The sequence below is a fragment of the Netta rufina genome, assembly GCF_964035555.1.
Source record: "Netta rufina genome assembly, chromosome: 1".
NCBI lineage: Eukaryota > Metazoa > Chordata > Aves > Anseriformes > Anatidae > Netta > Netta rufina.
The window spans coordinates 71,888,846-71,905,988 of NC_140123.1; the positions used below are offsets into that span (position 1 = coordinate 71,888,846).

Consider the following 17,143-nt stretch of genomic DNA (forward strand, 5'->3'; position numbering starts at 1 on the left):
CTAGTGAACTGAAGTTGCTGTTTTTATATGTCAGTATATTAAAATCTATGGAAGTGTTCTATGAGAATCTGTTTGTTGAAAACTACATTTGAATAATGAGGCTCAGCCACTCATCGTGGCAGTCTTTGTACGGCGATGTCCACTGTTAATTCGGCAGGGTATGTGCTCTTTATCTACACCCTTTGGATGCAGTTTTCCCCACACTGATGCCTCGAATCAAAATGCATCCCTTTCCTGGAGTGCTTCAGAAGAATATTGGTGCTGCAGCTCAGCTGGATCCCAGCTGACTGAGTGCATCCACGTTTCCATGGAAGATGTGTTTCTTGCTAGACCACACTGCTGATATCTTAGTTGTTTCTTGATGTGGAAGGAAAAGAGAGGTTCTTCCTGGCGATTCATGTTTTTAAAGATCTGTATTACTTTTCAAGTTTGTGATCTCTCTTGTGAATTTCACCACTGCTTTTGAGGCTGAGACCTCAACTGATTTATCTAATCATCTCAACACCACCAGTCTCTTGAATTCTGAGCAGTTAGTTGCTTTTGTTGGCAAGTTACTTTTTCTACAATCTTTAGTGGAGAGTTAGAAACAATCTGTTGGAGATAAACTTATCTTTAGTGATGATTTGACTAAAATCCGGTATAACGTTGATGGCAAGTGTTTGATAAGTCTGGTGGGATACCTGTTCATAAATGCATGTGTGTTTTTTTAGCCTGCTATCAAATACTGATGCATTGTCCATGATAACACCGTGTTTAAGGAAGGAAGAAAAAGTATGTGATTCCATCTGCAGTCCTGCAAGGAGTTGAACTGATGGCTGTCAATACCAATGTCTTTGAGCTCAGCATGAGGGTTCTTACTCGTATGGTATTTCCACAACATATCCTGTGGATTTCCGCTGGGCTTGATGTGGGGGTCTTGATGATTAATATATGTAACTGGGGAAACGCCAGTTTGTAGTGCTACTCTGAGGAAGTCGTCATGCTGTGAATGCAATGTGTCATCGCCACGTGTGGAAGCAGTTAAGGCAGTGGGTGGTCATCGAAGTGTTCCTACTAGAGAAACCCAATAGCTGTTGTTAGTTGATAGGGATGAAAAAAAGGAGGGCTGGAATTTTTTTTTTTCACTGCAAAGAAGGCACCAAGACCAGGTTTGATAACCCAGCCTGAGATGATTAAATTCTATAAGCTCCCCTGATATCTAGGGCAATTTCTGAGGTCAGAGCAGATGAGCAGGGGTTGGGGGAAGGATGCTTGTCTGTCAGGCTTTGATCATTTAGCCTAACACACTGTATCCAGCACTGTCTTCGTACAACATCATAAAAGTGCAGTAATATAAAGTAACTCAGTCGATTCAAAGCCTAAAATTTCATTGAAGCTACTTGCAAATGCTTAATTTCCACAGTGTGGGGAGGGAATGTGAAAGAAGTTTGAGCCAGCCAGCTGAACCAATCACAATTTCTTAAAACTGCTAGTACTTAACAGTTGCACAGTAAATAGATGCTCAGTGCAATTTTATTTAGCCTTAACACTTCGCAGTGTTGTTTCAGATGTATGTTTTGCATGAAAGCTCTCAAATATTTACAATGCTGAAATCCCTGGAATAGATACTGTATCCATGTGTCCTTGTCCTTGTCTGGCTGGGATGGAGTTAACCTGCTTTGTAGCAGCCCATGGACTGCTATGTTTTGGGTTTGTGACTAAAGCAGTAATGATAACACGCTGATGTTTTGCTGGGGAGTGCCTGCACAGTCTGAAAGCCTTCTCTGTTTCTCACACTGACCTGCTCCAGGAATAAGCCTGGGGTAAGCAAGAGGCTGGGAGGGAGCACTGCTGCCTCAGCTGACAAAAAGGGTTGCTCCATGTCATGTAACATCATGCTTAACAGTAAATCATGGGACTTTCTGAGGTGGCTGCTGCTCTGAGACTGTTGGGGCATTGGTCTGCTTGTGGGAAGTGGTGTGTGACTCTCTTCAACACACCCCACACCCTTCACTTAGTTAACTATCTACCTCAACCCACAACTCACTTTTTGCTTGTCTGATTCTTTCCTGGAGTGTGAGTGAGTGAGCAGTTGTGTGGGGCTGGTTGCTGTTCCTCAGTTACAGTGAGATGCACTGTGACATGGACTCCAGTAAAAAAAAAAAGAAAAGTCCTTCGCCTAGTCAGCAGCTATAGTTGATTTTTTATTTCCATTGGTAACTCATGGCTGGGCATGTTCCAGTCCATTTGACCATCTGTGGGCTTGATAGTGATGCCTTTAGCTGATCACTGTCCTGCTGCAGTATGTGCAAGTTTAAAACCCATTCAGATTTTTTTCTGTCGCTCAAGTCAATTTGATGATGGGAGTGTGGATGTACTTGGGGACTGTAGTGGGTGTCACCATGCCTTCTGTTGTTGCTTTTCAAAGTCTTTATTGATGATGGCCTTTGGACTGCAAGGAAACCTGAAAAGAGTTGAAAATACTATTTTAATATTGTCACAAATATAAATTATGCCATGCCCTATGCTATTATTGAAGTTTTTATTATGGCTGAGGCTACAAAAACCTTGCTGATGCAATCACCTAAAGAATATAATTTTTACAGTATTTATAGAATCACAGAATCATGAAGGTTGGAAAAGCCCTCCAAGATCACCTGGTCCAACCATCCCCCTACCACCAATGTCACCCACTAAACCATGTCCCTAAGCACCACGTCCAACCTTCCCTTGAACACCCCAGGGACAGTGATGCTACCACCTCCTTGGGCAACCCGTTCCAATGCCTGACTGCTCTTTCTGAGAAGAAATGTCTCCTCATTTCCAACCAAAATCAACTGATCTGTGTTGACTACATCAATATATCTCTACCCATTATATTCTAGGGGTCTTTTGTGTTTTAAATGAGAGAATCTAAGACACAGCAGACTCTATAGTGGCTTCTAGAACCCAAATACTGCAGTCACTGTTATTTTTTTCCCTCTTCTAGGGGAGTATTGTGATGCTGACTACTTAAAGCTTGCTTGATTGCTTGTATTTGCAAGACTGACTTTCAGGAGCTGACTAATAGCTGATAAAGTTAGTTTTTTTTTTTTCTTTAATTTCTGTGTATGTATTGTGATTGTCCTTGAGTTTATATTGAAAAATATTTAATGTCTACCCTTTGTCATTTTAGTTGCTTTAAGTCAGTGTCCTTTTGAAATGGACTTCAACCTTTGAGCAAACTTTTGGTCTTAATTAATGGAGTTCCAATAATCTACACTACTGGTTTTGGTTATCATTGCTTTTTATTTTTTTAATTACATTTCTAGTGCTGAAATCACATCGCAGTCACAGGTTCTGATACACTCTTCAGCTTCCTTAATGTTCATAAGAATTAACAAATACTTATCCAAGACATACCAAAATAACAGTTAATACTTTGGAAACACTGAATTTATGTTGGTATGATTGAATATTGGGCAGATACCGATGAATGCATGGCTGCTATGCTACCTCTACTCTCAGGCACCTAGCTGCTAGAAATACAACTGTGATAATGCCTGCATATTTAATCTCTAAAAGTGGTCCATGAGGATTATGTACCAGTACTAACCTGACTCTCACTCTTTGCCTAGACTTGCCGTGAGTTGCGTGTTACTTCTGTCCCATTGCATCAGTTATATATCTTATTCCATTTGTCTGTCAGTGTTCTTGTCTATTATTTATGCTATTTATATCCCTGGGGGAGTAACTAGAAATACAGATTTAGGCACCGTTTTATCAGAATGTCAAGGGACTGGGTGAGCAAGATGGAGAAGAAACAAAGATTTTTTTGAAAGAATTTTCAGTCTCGATGACTCTCTGCACTTGCCAGCCCCTCATTCCTTTTATCTTAAGCCTCAACCCATACTAGGTGAGTGGAAGAGGAACTTATTCAACAGAACTGTGGCTTCTCCACAAGGGCAAGTCCAAGCCCTTCATATCATTGTTGTAGTGCTTTTTATCTGCCTACTGTGGTAAAGTAATTTCGATAATGTATGAGTCACGTTGCCAGAATAATTGATGCTAATACGAAGTGGCTACCAAAGTTATGACCAAATCCATGTTTTTTTTCTAACTGACTCTACCTTTGTAAGCTATTCAGTGACTTAGAAAAAGGGCATATGCATGATTAGGTTGTGCTAATAAAGCATTTAATGTGTTCTCTGGAAGTGTTATCTTGAAAGCTGTTAGAGAAAACGGTATTTTCAGGAGTGGCTTCCAAAACTGCAAGCACAGGATTGTGCAGTCCATCACTGACAAATGTTGTGTGGACATCACACCAGTGTCAGTGTTTGATAGCAGAGGTACAGATGCTGTCAGGTAAGGCAGCAGTTAAACCAACTAGCCTGGTATGTGCCTTAATTCAGTTGCATTCTGTTGACTTGGCCTTTCTCCAGCCCAAGGTATATTTTACTTGCAGAATCTTTCTCTTGCTACCTCACAAGAAATTTGCAGAGCTGTCTCTACGGCACCTGTTAAAGCAGCAATCAAGTTGTGGCTGATCCTTCAGTACTAGGTATGCAGAATGAATCCTACTGCTGTATTAAGTTCCTATATGTGCAAGTATTATTTCATTGGTGTCTAAAGGTAGTGTGCCTATATATTTTTTGTTGTACTTAATCTGATATCAGGCTCAAGGCCTGTGTTAAATTACGTGCACTGCCATCCTTTCTTTTAACTGTTGTACAGAAAATATATTGTACCAGTTGCCCTCTCATGTGCTGCATCCCCTGGATGTGTCTCCTGCTGCCTCACAATAAATTTGTGGATTAGCTCCACTAAATGTTTTGAAGGTTATATAACTTTTGAAGGGCAAAGGCTGTTTGGAGCTGTTTTTTAATTGATAACTAACCCAGTCATGTGTGCACTGTGGCAGCTGTGAAATGAGCTCCACCTGGTCTGGATGGGATGCTCGGGAGTGCTGTCCTTGAAGATGGGCTATTTGTGGGTCAATGTGAAGAGTTAATTTTGTGGGGGCACTGCAGTCAGTCCCAGCTAGCAGTGTGCCAACCAAGTGTCTGAGCACGGATTTGTCACCCTCAGACTAGGTCTTCCTTGCAGCTCTGTGCATGGTCCTGGACGCTCCTGCTCTCTGTACCAGATATCAATCACCAACAGCATAAGGCTGTAAGAAACATTTGGGGTGTACCACCATGTGAAGGGACTTCAAGGGTGCTTGCTCATGCCAAGACTCAGGGAGTCTTGTGTCTGCTCACTTTGGAAGACAGAAAAATGACAGATTAGTGTGAAGTGGCCTATGCCAACATTGTTGTGTGTCCACCTATTGCCTCTGTGATGTCTGACAGAGCACAAGTTATATCTGACACGAAATCCTTACTGCTTTCAGCTGCTGCCTGTCTCTTTTTAAGTTTCAGTCTACCAGTTTTAGCTAGTGAACCTGTCTGTCTCTGATCCTCAGAGATGATGCTTCTTACCTGCTGGGACCTTTCTTTGATAGGGATCTCAATATCTACTTGGGTAAATTACTTGTTGAGAGGTTCTTTGCAGGCTAGGAAGTTAGACCAAAACCAACTCTGGATTTTTTGCAATAGTCTTTAGAAGACGTTTTTGGATTTATTTTTTTTTTCTAAACAGAAAAACTGAGAAGAGGGAGGGTTTGTTCAGAGAATAAGCTGGGTATACAGGATTTCCTGCCTGCTCTGTATGTCTGCTAGTAACATACCTGTTGTAAACAGGAGAAACTAAAATTAGTTGGTCTCAAAACTGGCAGAACTAACAGTGAGGTTCCTAGGAAAAAGCATCTACTATAAAACATGAGAATTAAAAGTTATAAAAAAGAAAATGTATGTTTAATTGAAAAATGTATGTTCTGCTTCAAAGTATGATACTGAGTGTCTTGGAATGTTGGAATCCTTATAAAAGAAAAAGTTTAAACAATACTAATGAATATTCAGGCCAACTGATATCTGATATAAGCTGGGCATACTTAGAGGCTCACTAATGATAGTGAGCACAGTTGTTTCCATACTGGCATTACTGAAGCTCATTATTGTAGTCACATCCCTGAGCATGTCCTTATAGCTTATAAGGAAGGTTGCACTATGCAAATAGTGTAATCTGTCATTTCTTACAGGGACATTAATTTCACCTTAAATAAATCTGATTTGCCCATTAACCATTTCACAATTTAAAATATTATACGAAAACAACTTTTTTTGGTGTCTATGTGTAGTATTTATTTGTAGTGAGTCACTGAGGCAAAGATAAATTCATCATCAAAACAGAAACTTGGAGGTAGATCACATGCAGGCTAAAGCTGTTACTCTAAGCACTGTGACAAAAACCTTGATGGGGTTTCCAGAGAAAGAAAGCCATTGCAATTTCATCTTCATGAATGCATTTCTAGCTTAAAAGGAGCTTAGGCTTTAAGCCTCAGTAACAATTTACTTGGAAACAGCAACACAGTGTGTGTGGCTTTGCATCAATCTGATGTGGGTTATCTGTAACACTCCTCCCTTGCATCTCGCTGCTGGTAGTAATCCCATTAGATGATTACATCTGGTGTCCTCAACAGACAGACATGGTCATAATTGAAAAAGTACTTCAATTGGATTTAATCAACTGTGTGGTCATTTTATTACCAGAGCTTCTTGTACTCTATAACTTTGCCCTCAGTGCAGTGAATTTATGGCCCATTACAACACACTAGGCTATTGGTTGTGCACATAATATCTGGTTATTTAGTCAAAACTACATGAATCAAGGGTTGAGCATTTTTATGCTCATGAATCTTTAATGCATCTTTACTAAATGTCATGGTAATATCTGATAACCAATCTGTGGCTGAACCATTTGAAGAAAACAGGCTGGGAGTCAAGACAAAACTATAGCATGGGGAGTATTTCCTTTCAGCGTGGCTGATGGCTTGAACCCAAATAGCTGTTATGAAATCATTTGTATTGGGAGGGGGAAATTTCTATGCTTGGGCAAAATTGCACCAATTTGCAGCAATGTTTCTTAGTAACAGGCAGAGTTGAAGAACTGACCTTTGGTAGAGATTTTTTTTTAATTCTTCTATACCTTCCCAAGCTTTGGGCTAACAATATTTTCTAAGTACAATTTATTTCCTCTATTTTTATTAGGAGGAGAGGAAAAGGTATCAAGAGAAAGCAGGTGACATGGTTATACAAGTCAGCAGGTTTTCCTGGTTATTCCCTCAAAGGAACCACATCTTGTTAAGTGCAAGCTGCACAGATGCCAGCATCAATCTGGCATAAAAGTGTGTTGTGATCTCCAGCATTGACAGTACAAAATAAACAGAATCTAACCTGTACAGAAACGTTAAGTGTGTTGCACTAGCAAGGCAGTGTAGTTACAGGCTGTGCTGTCCAGGCTGATGAGCTGATGATGTCCAGGCTGATGTTTCTACTGTTTGGGGTTTGCTTCAGCTTTTTTTATGTTCAGTATAAGTATTTTGGTAATGCAGGACACCTTGTGTTCTTAGAACATAGGAAATAATCTGAGTTGTATACAGAGGGGGAAAAAGGCTGATAACCTACTTTAAGAGTTATTTGCTCCAGTTAGCTAATTAGATGTCACTTTTTTCATTAATGACTAAAACAAATACATCTATTGTCTGAAATATATAAGGATCAGAATAGAAAATAGGGTTTTTCAAAAGGATTATGTAGTAGAAACTTTCAGTTGAGAATGTTTCAACTACTCTGTGGATGCAGTGAAAGGAACACAAAAATCAGAACTGGTTTGTTTCCTCTAAAAAAATGAGGCAGGATCAAAAGAAGTGCACAGAACTAACCTTCTGCAGTAGCAGATAGATACAACTTGACTTTCCAGAAAAGGAGGAGACCATCAAAATATTGTATGGGAACAATGCTGTAAAGTGCACGTCTTTAAAGATGCACCAAACTAAAGTACAAAAAATGTTGAGCTGTGTGTGGATCATTGTAGTGCTCTGATTTTGCCTGTTAACTTTATTGCTGAATCATTGTTTTTTTTTAAAAAAAAACAACAAACCTACAACTGGGAAAGTACTGTTTTATAACACATTGCCATTGCTGTATCACCCAAGTCATGTTCTGATTTAATGTTGTTGCCTGAAGGGTCATTAAATGTGTGATGTAAAACTACAATTCTTTCCTTAAAGGAAAGGGCCTGTTCTCACCTGAAGGTTGCCCACAAATGCTGAGGGTAGGATGACCAGCATTTACAAGCTGGTGCAATGAACAGTGGGGCAGTTTATGAAGATGAAACCCGTCCAATATCTGGCATTGAAATAAAGTTCATTTCTTCCTCTTAAGGGTTTTCTGGATGTCCATGGCTAGTTGTACAAAGAAGTGGAGGAAGACCATGGCAGCCAGGTGGAAGATGTAGAATATCTTGTCTTTCCTCAGCACCTTTCTCTGCCAAAATGTGGCAAACCACAAGTAGGACTCCCTGCTACCATCTGGCAGTTATCAAACAGGCCCTGCCTTCTAAGTCTTTATGTGGGAAGACACCCACAAAATACAGAAAAGAAACAATTGCAGACTTAATTCCTTGTAGACATCATCTAAGTGATCATTGTCAGGGCAAATTAGTCACTGTGACAAAGCAGCACAGCAGGTGGGCTCTCATAGCCTCTCCTCACACTAGCTGTTCCTGCACTTATGGGTCAGATGTACCTTGTGGCAGCCTGTAGACCTGTGCACACCACATCAAGTTCTGGGTCACCTCTGGCTATTTAGATAGACTGTTTGTCCTTTCTGTGGGCATGCCTGGCAAACCAGGCCAGGGAGCAGAGCCAGGCTTTTCATGCCCCAGTGGAAATTCTTCCAGACCTTGACTCTGGTGGAATGTTTTCTTCTCCTTCAGCTCCTTGCATGGATTCTGCCCTCAGAGTACTTCTACAGCAGCCCTTTCCTCCTCCATAGCAGTTGTGCCAGTCTTTTCTGTGCATGGGTAAGGTCTGAGGCCTGGGCATGCAATCCAGATCAGAGCAAGTCCCTGTGTCAGTAGAGTCAAGATAAGTGCTGTGCACATGCTTGTAGTTTGTGGTTAGCGAGGGGTGAGTGGAGCTGGGGTGGTCTGAGATACCAGGCTTGGCCAGCAGTATGCCCTGACAGCTTAGCTCTAAGTTGATATTCCTCTGCTCTGAGCTGCTGAGAATGTCCCATTTTCACTTAAGAAATGTCACCAAGTTGTCTTCTTTCCTCCAGGTTGCATTTCATTAGGCTAGCAGATGTATGTCAGGAATTTCCTATTCCAGGGATGTGTCCCAGCATCAAGATGCCAGTGTGATGGAAAATAGCTCCTTTTGAACAGGCACGGAATATGGCTCTGCTTTGGTTTATGAACTCCTGGTGCATCTCATTGAGTTCAAGTTCTTTGTGTTACTCTGTAGTAAGTTCTTCAGAGTTCAGCTTTCTTCAGATGTCTTCAGCTTTCAATTGTTTTTTAAATACCAGCCTGCTAATTGACCACTGAGCCAACAGTGCCGCTTTAATCTTCGCTGCTTCTTTTGCTTGATGATTGAAGAAGATGCAAAGAAACAGTTGAAGCTAGTAGAAAAGCCTGTGGAAGCCAAATGACTTAGCTCATTTGTTTTGTAACCAAAGTGTTTCTCAGAAACAATAAGATTAAGTGGATCAGCTGGTGTGCTCTGTGCCTGGTAGAAAGAAGCTTATTTAAATTAAGACAGGCAGAGGATCTCAGCCTCACTGTAGAAGGAAAATGGGCTCTACAGAAGACCTTGACTATCCTCAAACCATCTTGCAATACAACAATGGATTTTTAGTCTCAAAGGTAAGAACTATAAATCAGTCTTGGATACAAGTCTTTAAAGTATGCTGACAGAAATATTCAAAGATATCACCCTAGTTCTTTAATGTCAATCTTTAGAAATAAAACAGTCTCTTAGGAAAATATACTATCTACTCATCTAGCCGTGAAGGAATTTTGAAAAGAAGTCCTCGCTCCTCAGGTTAGACTTAACGTTTATTGAGATCCCTCTGACCTTCGGGAGTTTGGATGAGCAGATCTTGCCTCTGTGTGAGACTTTAAAAACACATGGATTTATAGATGAGGGTTTGTTGTTTGACTGCCTCCAACACACAAAGCTCTGTAGGTCCTGGGATTTCTTCCCACTTTTCATGTTTGAAGTTTAGAAACCAGAGGACTGACTGACATTGCCTTCTTTTTCCTTTTCATACCACCCAAACAGGAAGATTATTTGAATATATTCTGAGATGGTTTCTTTCTTTCTTGCATATCTTTTACTGTGTGTATTACGCACTAGGCAGATCTTGGTAACTTCTGTGTATTGCTTCTTTTCAGGTGGACAAAAAAATCTGATATAATGACTTTTCAGAGTTAAAAAAAAAAAAAAAAAAAAAAAAAAAGTGAAATGATCTTTTCCAGACAACACCTGATTAAGGCACAGGGTAGCACATTTTTTTTTCCTATTTCCTTAATGTTTACTGATGTTGCTTGCCTTTGTGTGTGTGCGTGAGCACACAGGCAGAAAATTCCCATGTTCCAATGTAGGGGATTTTTTTTCTTTCTTACTGTCCTCTGCTGTATCTCTAACAAACCTAGTAATGGAAGGAATGCACTTCAGAGGTCTGCAAATGCTGCTGCATCCAAAGGCTCCTGAAAAACACAGTATTTAGTGAAGAGAGGAACAAACGAACGATGACAGATAAACAGTTCCAAAACTAACAACAATGTTATGTTATTGAGAAACGATCTCAATTTCAGTTGAAACCATGCTGCCATGAGGTTAAGCCACAACATATATTCTTACTGAGGTAAAAGTAGCTTCCCATGGACTTTATCAAATCAAATTGTGGACTTTATCATACATGAGTTGATGACTTTCTTAGTGGTTTTGGAGCATTTACATGGCCAGTGAAATAGGTTATCCATTACTAGACTGTGTACAGCTAGAGAAGGATATTTTTCTTGTTATGTGTGGTTATGTATGTCTGTCTGAAGGTTGCAGACTTGTTCCTGGAGTTGGTACACACACCTTCCTTTTCATTGAAAAGATGGCATGTTTCTGTTGGCCCTTTTGTCTGAGACAAACCTCCTTTCATCAGGGAGACTGCTGTAGCCATGGATATCAGTCCCTGAAGATAAAACAGTTGTGTGTGTGGACATTTCCCTCAAAAGGGTCTTCAGAGTGGGATACTCACCCCTGCTGGAGACCACAGGAGAGTCTCCGGGGTCACTGTAGCATATGCTAGATAATTAGCTTTTAAACAACAACAACAATGAATTCAGTCTTGTCTTTGAGCTCTTTGGGCAAAAAGCAAGTGAGACTGTTGTGAATGTGATCTGAAACTAAGGTGCAGGCAGAAATATTCACAGCTAAAACCTGGCCTCTAAATATAAACTTTGTTAGACTAAAACACTGTATGGCTTGGGCAGTAAATAAAAATAAATGAAAAAGGGTTCACTACAAGCAATCTATGGTGTATTCAGAGCTCAGAGAAACTTTAGCCTAATTACTGGACTTGTGTATTTGAAATAATATATATGTTTTTAATGTTTAATGATTTATTATATGCATATTTTCTCCAACACAGCAGCTTTAGAAATATGGTAAGCTATGGTGATTTCATCTGATCCCCTTCCCCTCATTCCCAGGTTATGTTCACTGCCTGTGAGCTGGGAGTGTTTGATCTTCTGCTGGAGTCAGGAGACCCTCTGTCTTTAGATGTGATTGCTGCACGCCTGGGTACCAGCACCACAGGAATGGAAAGACTTCTGGATGCCTGTGTGGGATTGAAGCTCTTGTCAGTAGAGCTGACACAAAAAGGAGGTAATAAAGGCAGAAGAAGGGGAATCGCTGAATTGCAGAATGGTTGAGGTTGGAGGGTACCTCCGGAAGCCATTTGGTCCAACCTCCTGCTCAAGCAAGGCCATCCAGAGCAGGTTGTCCGGGACCATGGCCATACAGCTTCTGAAAATCTCCAAGAAGGTAGAGTCCATAACCACTGTGGATGGACTATGCTCAGTACCTGCACAGTAAAGAAGTCCTTCTTGATGTTCAGATGGAAACTCTTATATTCCAGTTGGTGCTCGTTGCCTATAACCCTGGCACTGAGCACCACTGAAAATAGCATGGCTCCATCCTCTTTGCACTGTCTAAAGGGTGGAAAGAAGAAACTAAAGCTTTTAAAGATATGATGGTTTTGAAAGTGAGATGAGGTTTGTGGGGAAAGGTGATATCTAGTGTTAGGCCAGTTACCATAGCTGGAAGAGAAGACTATCCCTTGGGAGCACCAAACCCTTTTCAGCTAAAAGAGAAGCAGCAAATTTCAGCATGATTGGAATACTGTGCTGCACATTACAGTTGGAGACTGATTGTAGAAGAAATGTTTCTCTCTTTTGGGTTATATAGATGTATGCCGATGATGGAGACAATAGGCTTGTAAGATGATATCATACATGTTAGTAAACATACTTATTTCACCCCTTAGCCCTCTACAGAAACACAGAAATTTCCAACATCTACCTTACAAAGTCAAGCCCCAAGTCTCAGTACCATATTATGATGTACTACTCCAATACAGTCTACTTATGCTGGCACTACCTGACCGATGCTGTGAGGTGAGGAGGAGAAGGCGGGTGTCATCTGCTATGTGTTTTAGGCTGCTTTGCTGCACCTGTACGTCTCTGTTTGGTGCCTTTCTGGCAAAGGGCACAAGGAAAACACTGGTTGGTTCTTGGAAAGAACAAGAACCTGCTGGTCTCTGCTGTTGTCACTACTGTCTGTGTATGTGTTCTTGTTTTCTTTTCTCTTCTAATGTTAGAGTAGATCTAAGAATCATACCTTTGTGTGTTTTCGATTCCAGGAAAAGATTTGTTCATTACAGTCACTCTTATGTTAGGAGGCATCAAAGTAAATGATGAGAAACAATGGCTAAGGGTACTTCTGTTGCAAAAGCCTGTAAGAGAAATTTAATATGTGACCGATGTGTTGCTTTATCCAGTCTGTGCAGCAGACTTGCTATGCTTGAAGGTGGTGATTGGTGATGATCACAGCCATATTGCACCTTTATCTCAGATGCAGTCCTGTAAAGAACCAGACAATCTTGTTGAAAATTGAGAAATATTTCATCATCTTTTGGGACTGGTAGGTGAGGATGTCATTACATCCATGAAAAATACACAGGTGTATAGTCTGTCTAGAGGTGAACATCATGCACACTAGCTGAAACTTCAGCTCTTATGTATGTTTGGAGTAATGGTAAAAGAAATTCATGCTAATATGCTTTTTCGGTTGCATTTTAGAGAAGGAAGGAACCAATATGAAAGAGCTTTTGGTGTTTCATCTAAAGACCCATTTGGAGCAATGTACAGGTATTAGTATATTTTTAGAAATATTATTATTGTGGATAAACTTTATGATTTTAATCATGGCTGAGTATTATTAAATACAATGATGTGAGAATTCCACTCATTAGAAACATCATGCAGATATTTTTCCTTTCCAGCAACATTCACTACTGGAGAACTCTGACAGTTTGAATAGACAAGTATAATTTTCTATTGTGAAAAACATATCACAGGTCTCTGTTACAGGGGCAGTGGCAACTGAAGGAAAAAATCCCTTGGAAGCCTGAGAACTAGCAGTAATACACTGTTGAACTTAACTAGTCTTAATTACCTGCTCAGGTGCAGAAATGTATAGCTTGCTACAGGAAGACTCAAGCCAGGTTTGCGTGCAAAGAGAATGCATTGTTTTCAAATACAATGAGATAATGTTGAAGCTGAAACTCATAATAAGACTTCTATAGTAAGAGTCACCATTAAGTAAGTTATATTTCTGTGTGCTGTACCTGTTTGCGTTACTAGGTCCGAAGAAGAAATGCTGAAATTCTTGGCTGGCCAGAACTCAATCTGGGGTATATGTGGTAAAGATGTTCTTACTGCATTTGACCTTTCCTCTTTCACATGGATTTATGACTTGGGAGGTGAGCATCGGTAGATCTTCAACAAGCCTCTGCATTGTTAGTTCTGCAAGCTTTGAAAAGAAAAATAATTCCCATGTTATATGAAGGGCAAAGCAATGAAAAGCAGAGCATATCTCAGAATCTCATCAGCAATAAAGGGAACATTTTCTCAGTTGGGTTGAGTTAAAATGAGAAATAGTAAAGTGGTGCAAGCATTAGGAAGATGAATACTTTAGCCTACAGAGTTTCATGTGTGTGAATAGTGGCTCATCTCCTTTATGTGTCAGTTTGGTATTTTTTCTTGTCTTGTTTGATATGTTCTTCCAAACTATTTCAACCTTCATTGACTGAAGGGGGAGAGACTGTCTGCTGCAGCCTCCTACCCCAGTGCTGCTGAACACTGCCAAGATTCGTGGGACCTGTCAGACTCCCTTGGTGCTCCATACTTTTTTCCCCAGTGTCTGGTGTAGCAGCTCTGTTTTCATTTCCCACCTTTCAGCACCTACCACTGGGTCTGGCAGAGGCACTGTGTAATGGCAGCAAGGCTTGGGCTTCCCCCGTCTGGGCCTGGATGGCCACTCATGTCCCTCTTCCATTCCTGTGGCACTCGGGGAACAAATGTACCCTTCCAGGTGCCGTGAGGCTGAACACGCTTCTGTTGGCATCACTTTTGTGTTGGGGATGGAAGAATGGGATGTTTTTTTTTTCAGCACTGCTCTTCTTTTGCCCCCTCACAAGGAGGTGGAGGAGCTTTGGCCCGGGAGTGTGTTTCTTTGTACCCAAACTGCACAGTCACAATTTATGACCTGCCAAAAGTCGTGCAAGTGGCCAAGGATCGATTCATACCCCCCGAAGAGCAGCGGATTGCTTTCCACGAAGGTAAGTATGGACATGTCTCGGGCGGGTGCTGGTGGGCATCAGCAGAGTGTTCATCTGCGGGGTTGCAGGTGACAGAGGCCTCCTCCACCTGGTTACTCACATGGGAGATTAGTGACCAAAAGTGCCCTTGTACAGCATTGCCTTGGGAAGCGTCCACTTGGAAAGGAGTGAGGCAGGAGAGCAGATTTCCCAGCCTTTGGATCAAGAGTTATTTGCTTGTCCAGGTGATGCAGGAGCATTGACAGCTGGAATGGGCATACAGAGCAGCTTGAAGATGCTTGGGCACTCCCAAAAGCAGTTGTGTTGGAGTTGTGCTGCCACAGCTTGTTAACAACTGCCATGCCACATTACGGAGCTTCCTAATGTTCCCTTCTCTCCTGTGCAGAGCTCCTGGCAGATGTGTGGGACACCAGACCTGCTCTGAGCAAGGGGTTTTCCTTCCCTGGCTAGACATGTGTCCTGAGATATTTCAGGCTTTGAGTGTGGGTGAGCTAGCCTAGGTTGCTCTTGCCTAGTCCTCAGACCTTGTGAGCTCTTTGTACTCTCTCTGATGAAAAGGAGTGTAGAGAGATCTCATTTTTTTTTATTTTTTATATTTTCAGAAGCATTTATTGGAGGGACTTAATATTGCTAGAAGAACTGAGAGAGGAAAGAAGCCTTTAAGGAAGGGAGGGAAAATATAAAAGCAAAGATGGAGAAACACAAGAAATATTCTGTATGCCAGTGATGCAAAGAACTAGGAGTGGCAATGAGAAAGCGAGATGAAGGGAGAAAAATATGAATGCGGTACACCAGGTGCTGAACAAAAGGCATGACTAAGAAGGTAGCACTAGAAGGTGTGAGATTGTGCGTTTTTTCCTTATGGATTTATTCTGCAGCTCCATCTTTCCTGGGTAGCTTTATTGCTGTCTGATGTGGGTCACAGCCCTGGCAAGCCAAGAGTCTTTGTAACTGAAGAGATCTGAAACAAGTTGCTTAACCCCTCTCTGTGTCTTGGGGGGTTTGTGAAAGGATGTATTTTTGCTTTTCAGGAGACTTCTTTAAAGATTCAATCCCGGAAGCTGACCTCTATATTTTATCTAAGATACTGCATGATTGGGATGATGACAAATGTGGGCAGCTGCTGGCAAAAGTTCACCAGGCTTGCAGACCCGGTAGGTGTGAGCTCCTGAAGAACAGGGCAACTCCCACCTGTCAATTACATTGAGCACACCAGCTTCAGTGGGCAACTTGGGTGGCAGGGTTTGAGTGCAGAGGTTTCTTGGTTGAGCCGTTCACTTTCCTGAGTCAGTGGTGAGTCACTGAGCCTGTCAGGTCTGAGGCCTCACTACCTGAGAGGCTGCTGCTTTCCAAAACTGCACGTTGGGATCTGGTCTAACAACTCCGCTGAAAAATATCCCATCTTCTCAGAGCTCAGCATGTGTGTTTTCTGAATTTTCTTTATTCAACCAGGTGGTGGAGTGCTGCTGGTTGAGTCCCTTCTGAAGGAAGATAGAAGTGGACCTGTAGAAACCCAACTGTATTCAATGAATATGTTGGTACAGACAGAAGGCAAAGAGCGAACACCTGCAGAGTACAGCAAGCTCCTTGTGGCAGCTGGCTTCAGAGAGGTTCAAGTGAAGAGAACTGGAAAACTTTATGATGCAGTTTTAGGAAGGAAATAATAGTATCTTCATGTTGTGAAGCACAGAAGTGGAGAAATCTAATATTCTTTTCTTAGAGGGCAGTTATCAACTTAGCTTTTACTGAAGGCCCTCAACTTTTTTGTGAGCTGATATATTGTCAGGAGAACAGGAGAATCAGTAATGATACAATTTGAGTGTGCATGGGTTGTGTGTTTGGCGGATTGAGTAGGACTTGCCTTTGGCTCTGAATAGGGGAGAAAGAAAACAAAACCTGTTCCTAAAGAAATAACCCATGAAATAAATTTGCAGGGTGGCTGGTGGCTGTTTTTTTTTTTTTTTTTTTTTTTTCCCAAAGTTTATGCTTCAAGTTTAACACAGTACCTGACAAAAGTAAAGCTGAAATTTTACTTGGATTCCTGCAAAATAAAACTGATCACTCTACTGAGCTCTGTTACCTGCTATTTTATTCCCTGTGGACTGAGGAAGTATAAACAGACTAAAATATGTCTCCTCGTGGTTTATCTTTCTGAGTTTCAAGAGAAAATCTATCTGAGCCTTAGGGAATTTGGCATGAAAACTGACTTTATTTTTTTTTAATTTCCTTTAGATTTCATTTTAAATGGAGAGAATTTTGTAGTCTAGTTTAATGGTTAGCTGAAGTTCTGTAACATTGTTCATAGGACAAGTCCTGAGTTGGCAGTGGAGAGGGAGAATGAT

General features: G+C 41.1%; 1 protein-coding gene across 1 annotated transcript; it reads left to right on the top strand.

Annotated features, from left to right (window-relative positions):
• Positions 1-9,693: 9,693 nt before the first annotated feature.
• Positions 9,694-16,465, top strand: ASMT (acetylserotonin O-methyltransferase; the record flags this gene model as incomplete). Its single annotated transcript, XM_084306042.1, has 8 exons — positions 9,694-9,765; positions 11,611-11,785; positions 12,447-12,576; positions 13,261-13,329; positions 13,825-13,943; positions 14,661-14,801; positions 15,833-15,955; positions 16,254-16,465. The coding sequence occupies 8 exons, from the start codon at positions 9,694-9,696 to the stop codon at positions 16,463-16,465; spliced, it is 1,041 nt and encodes a 346-aa protein (XP_084162168.1).
• Between the last annotated feature and the right edge of the window lie 678 nt (positions 16,466-17,143).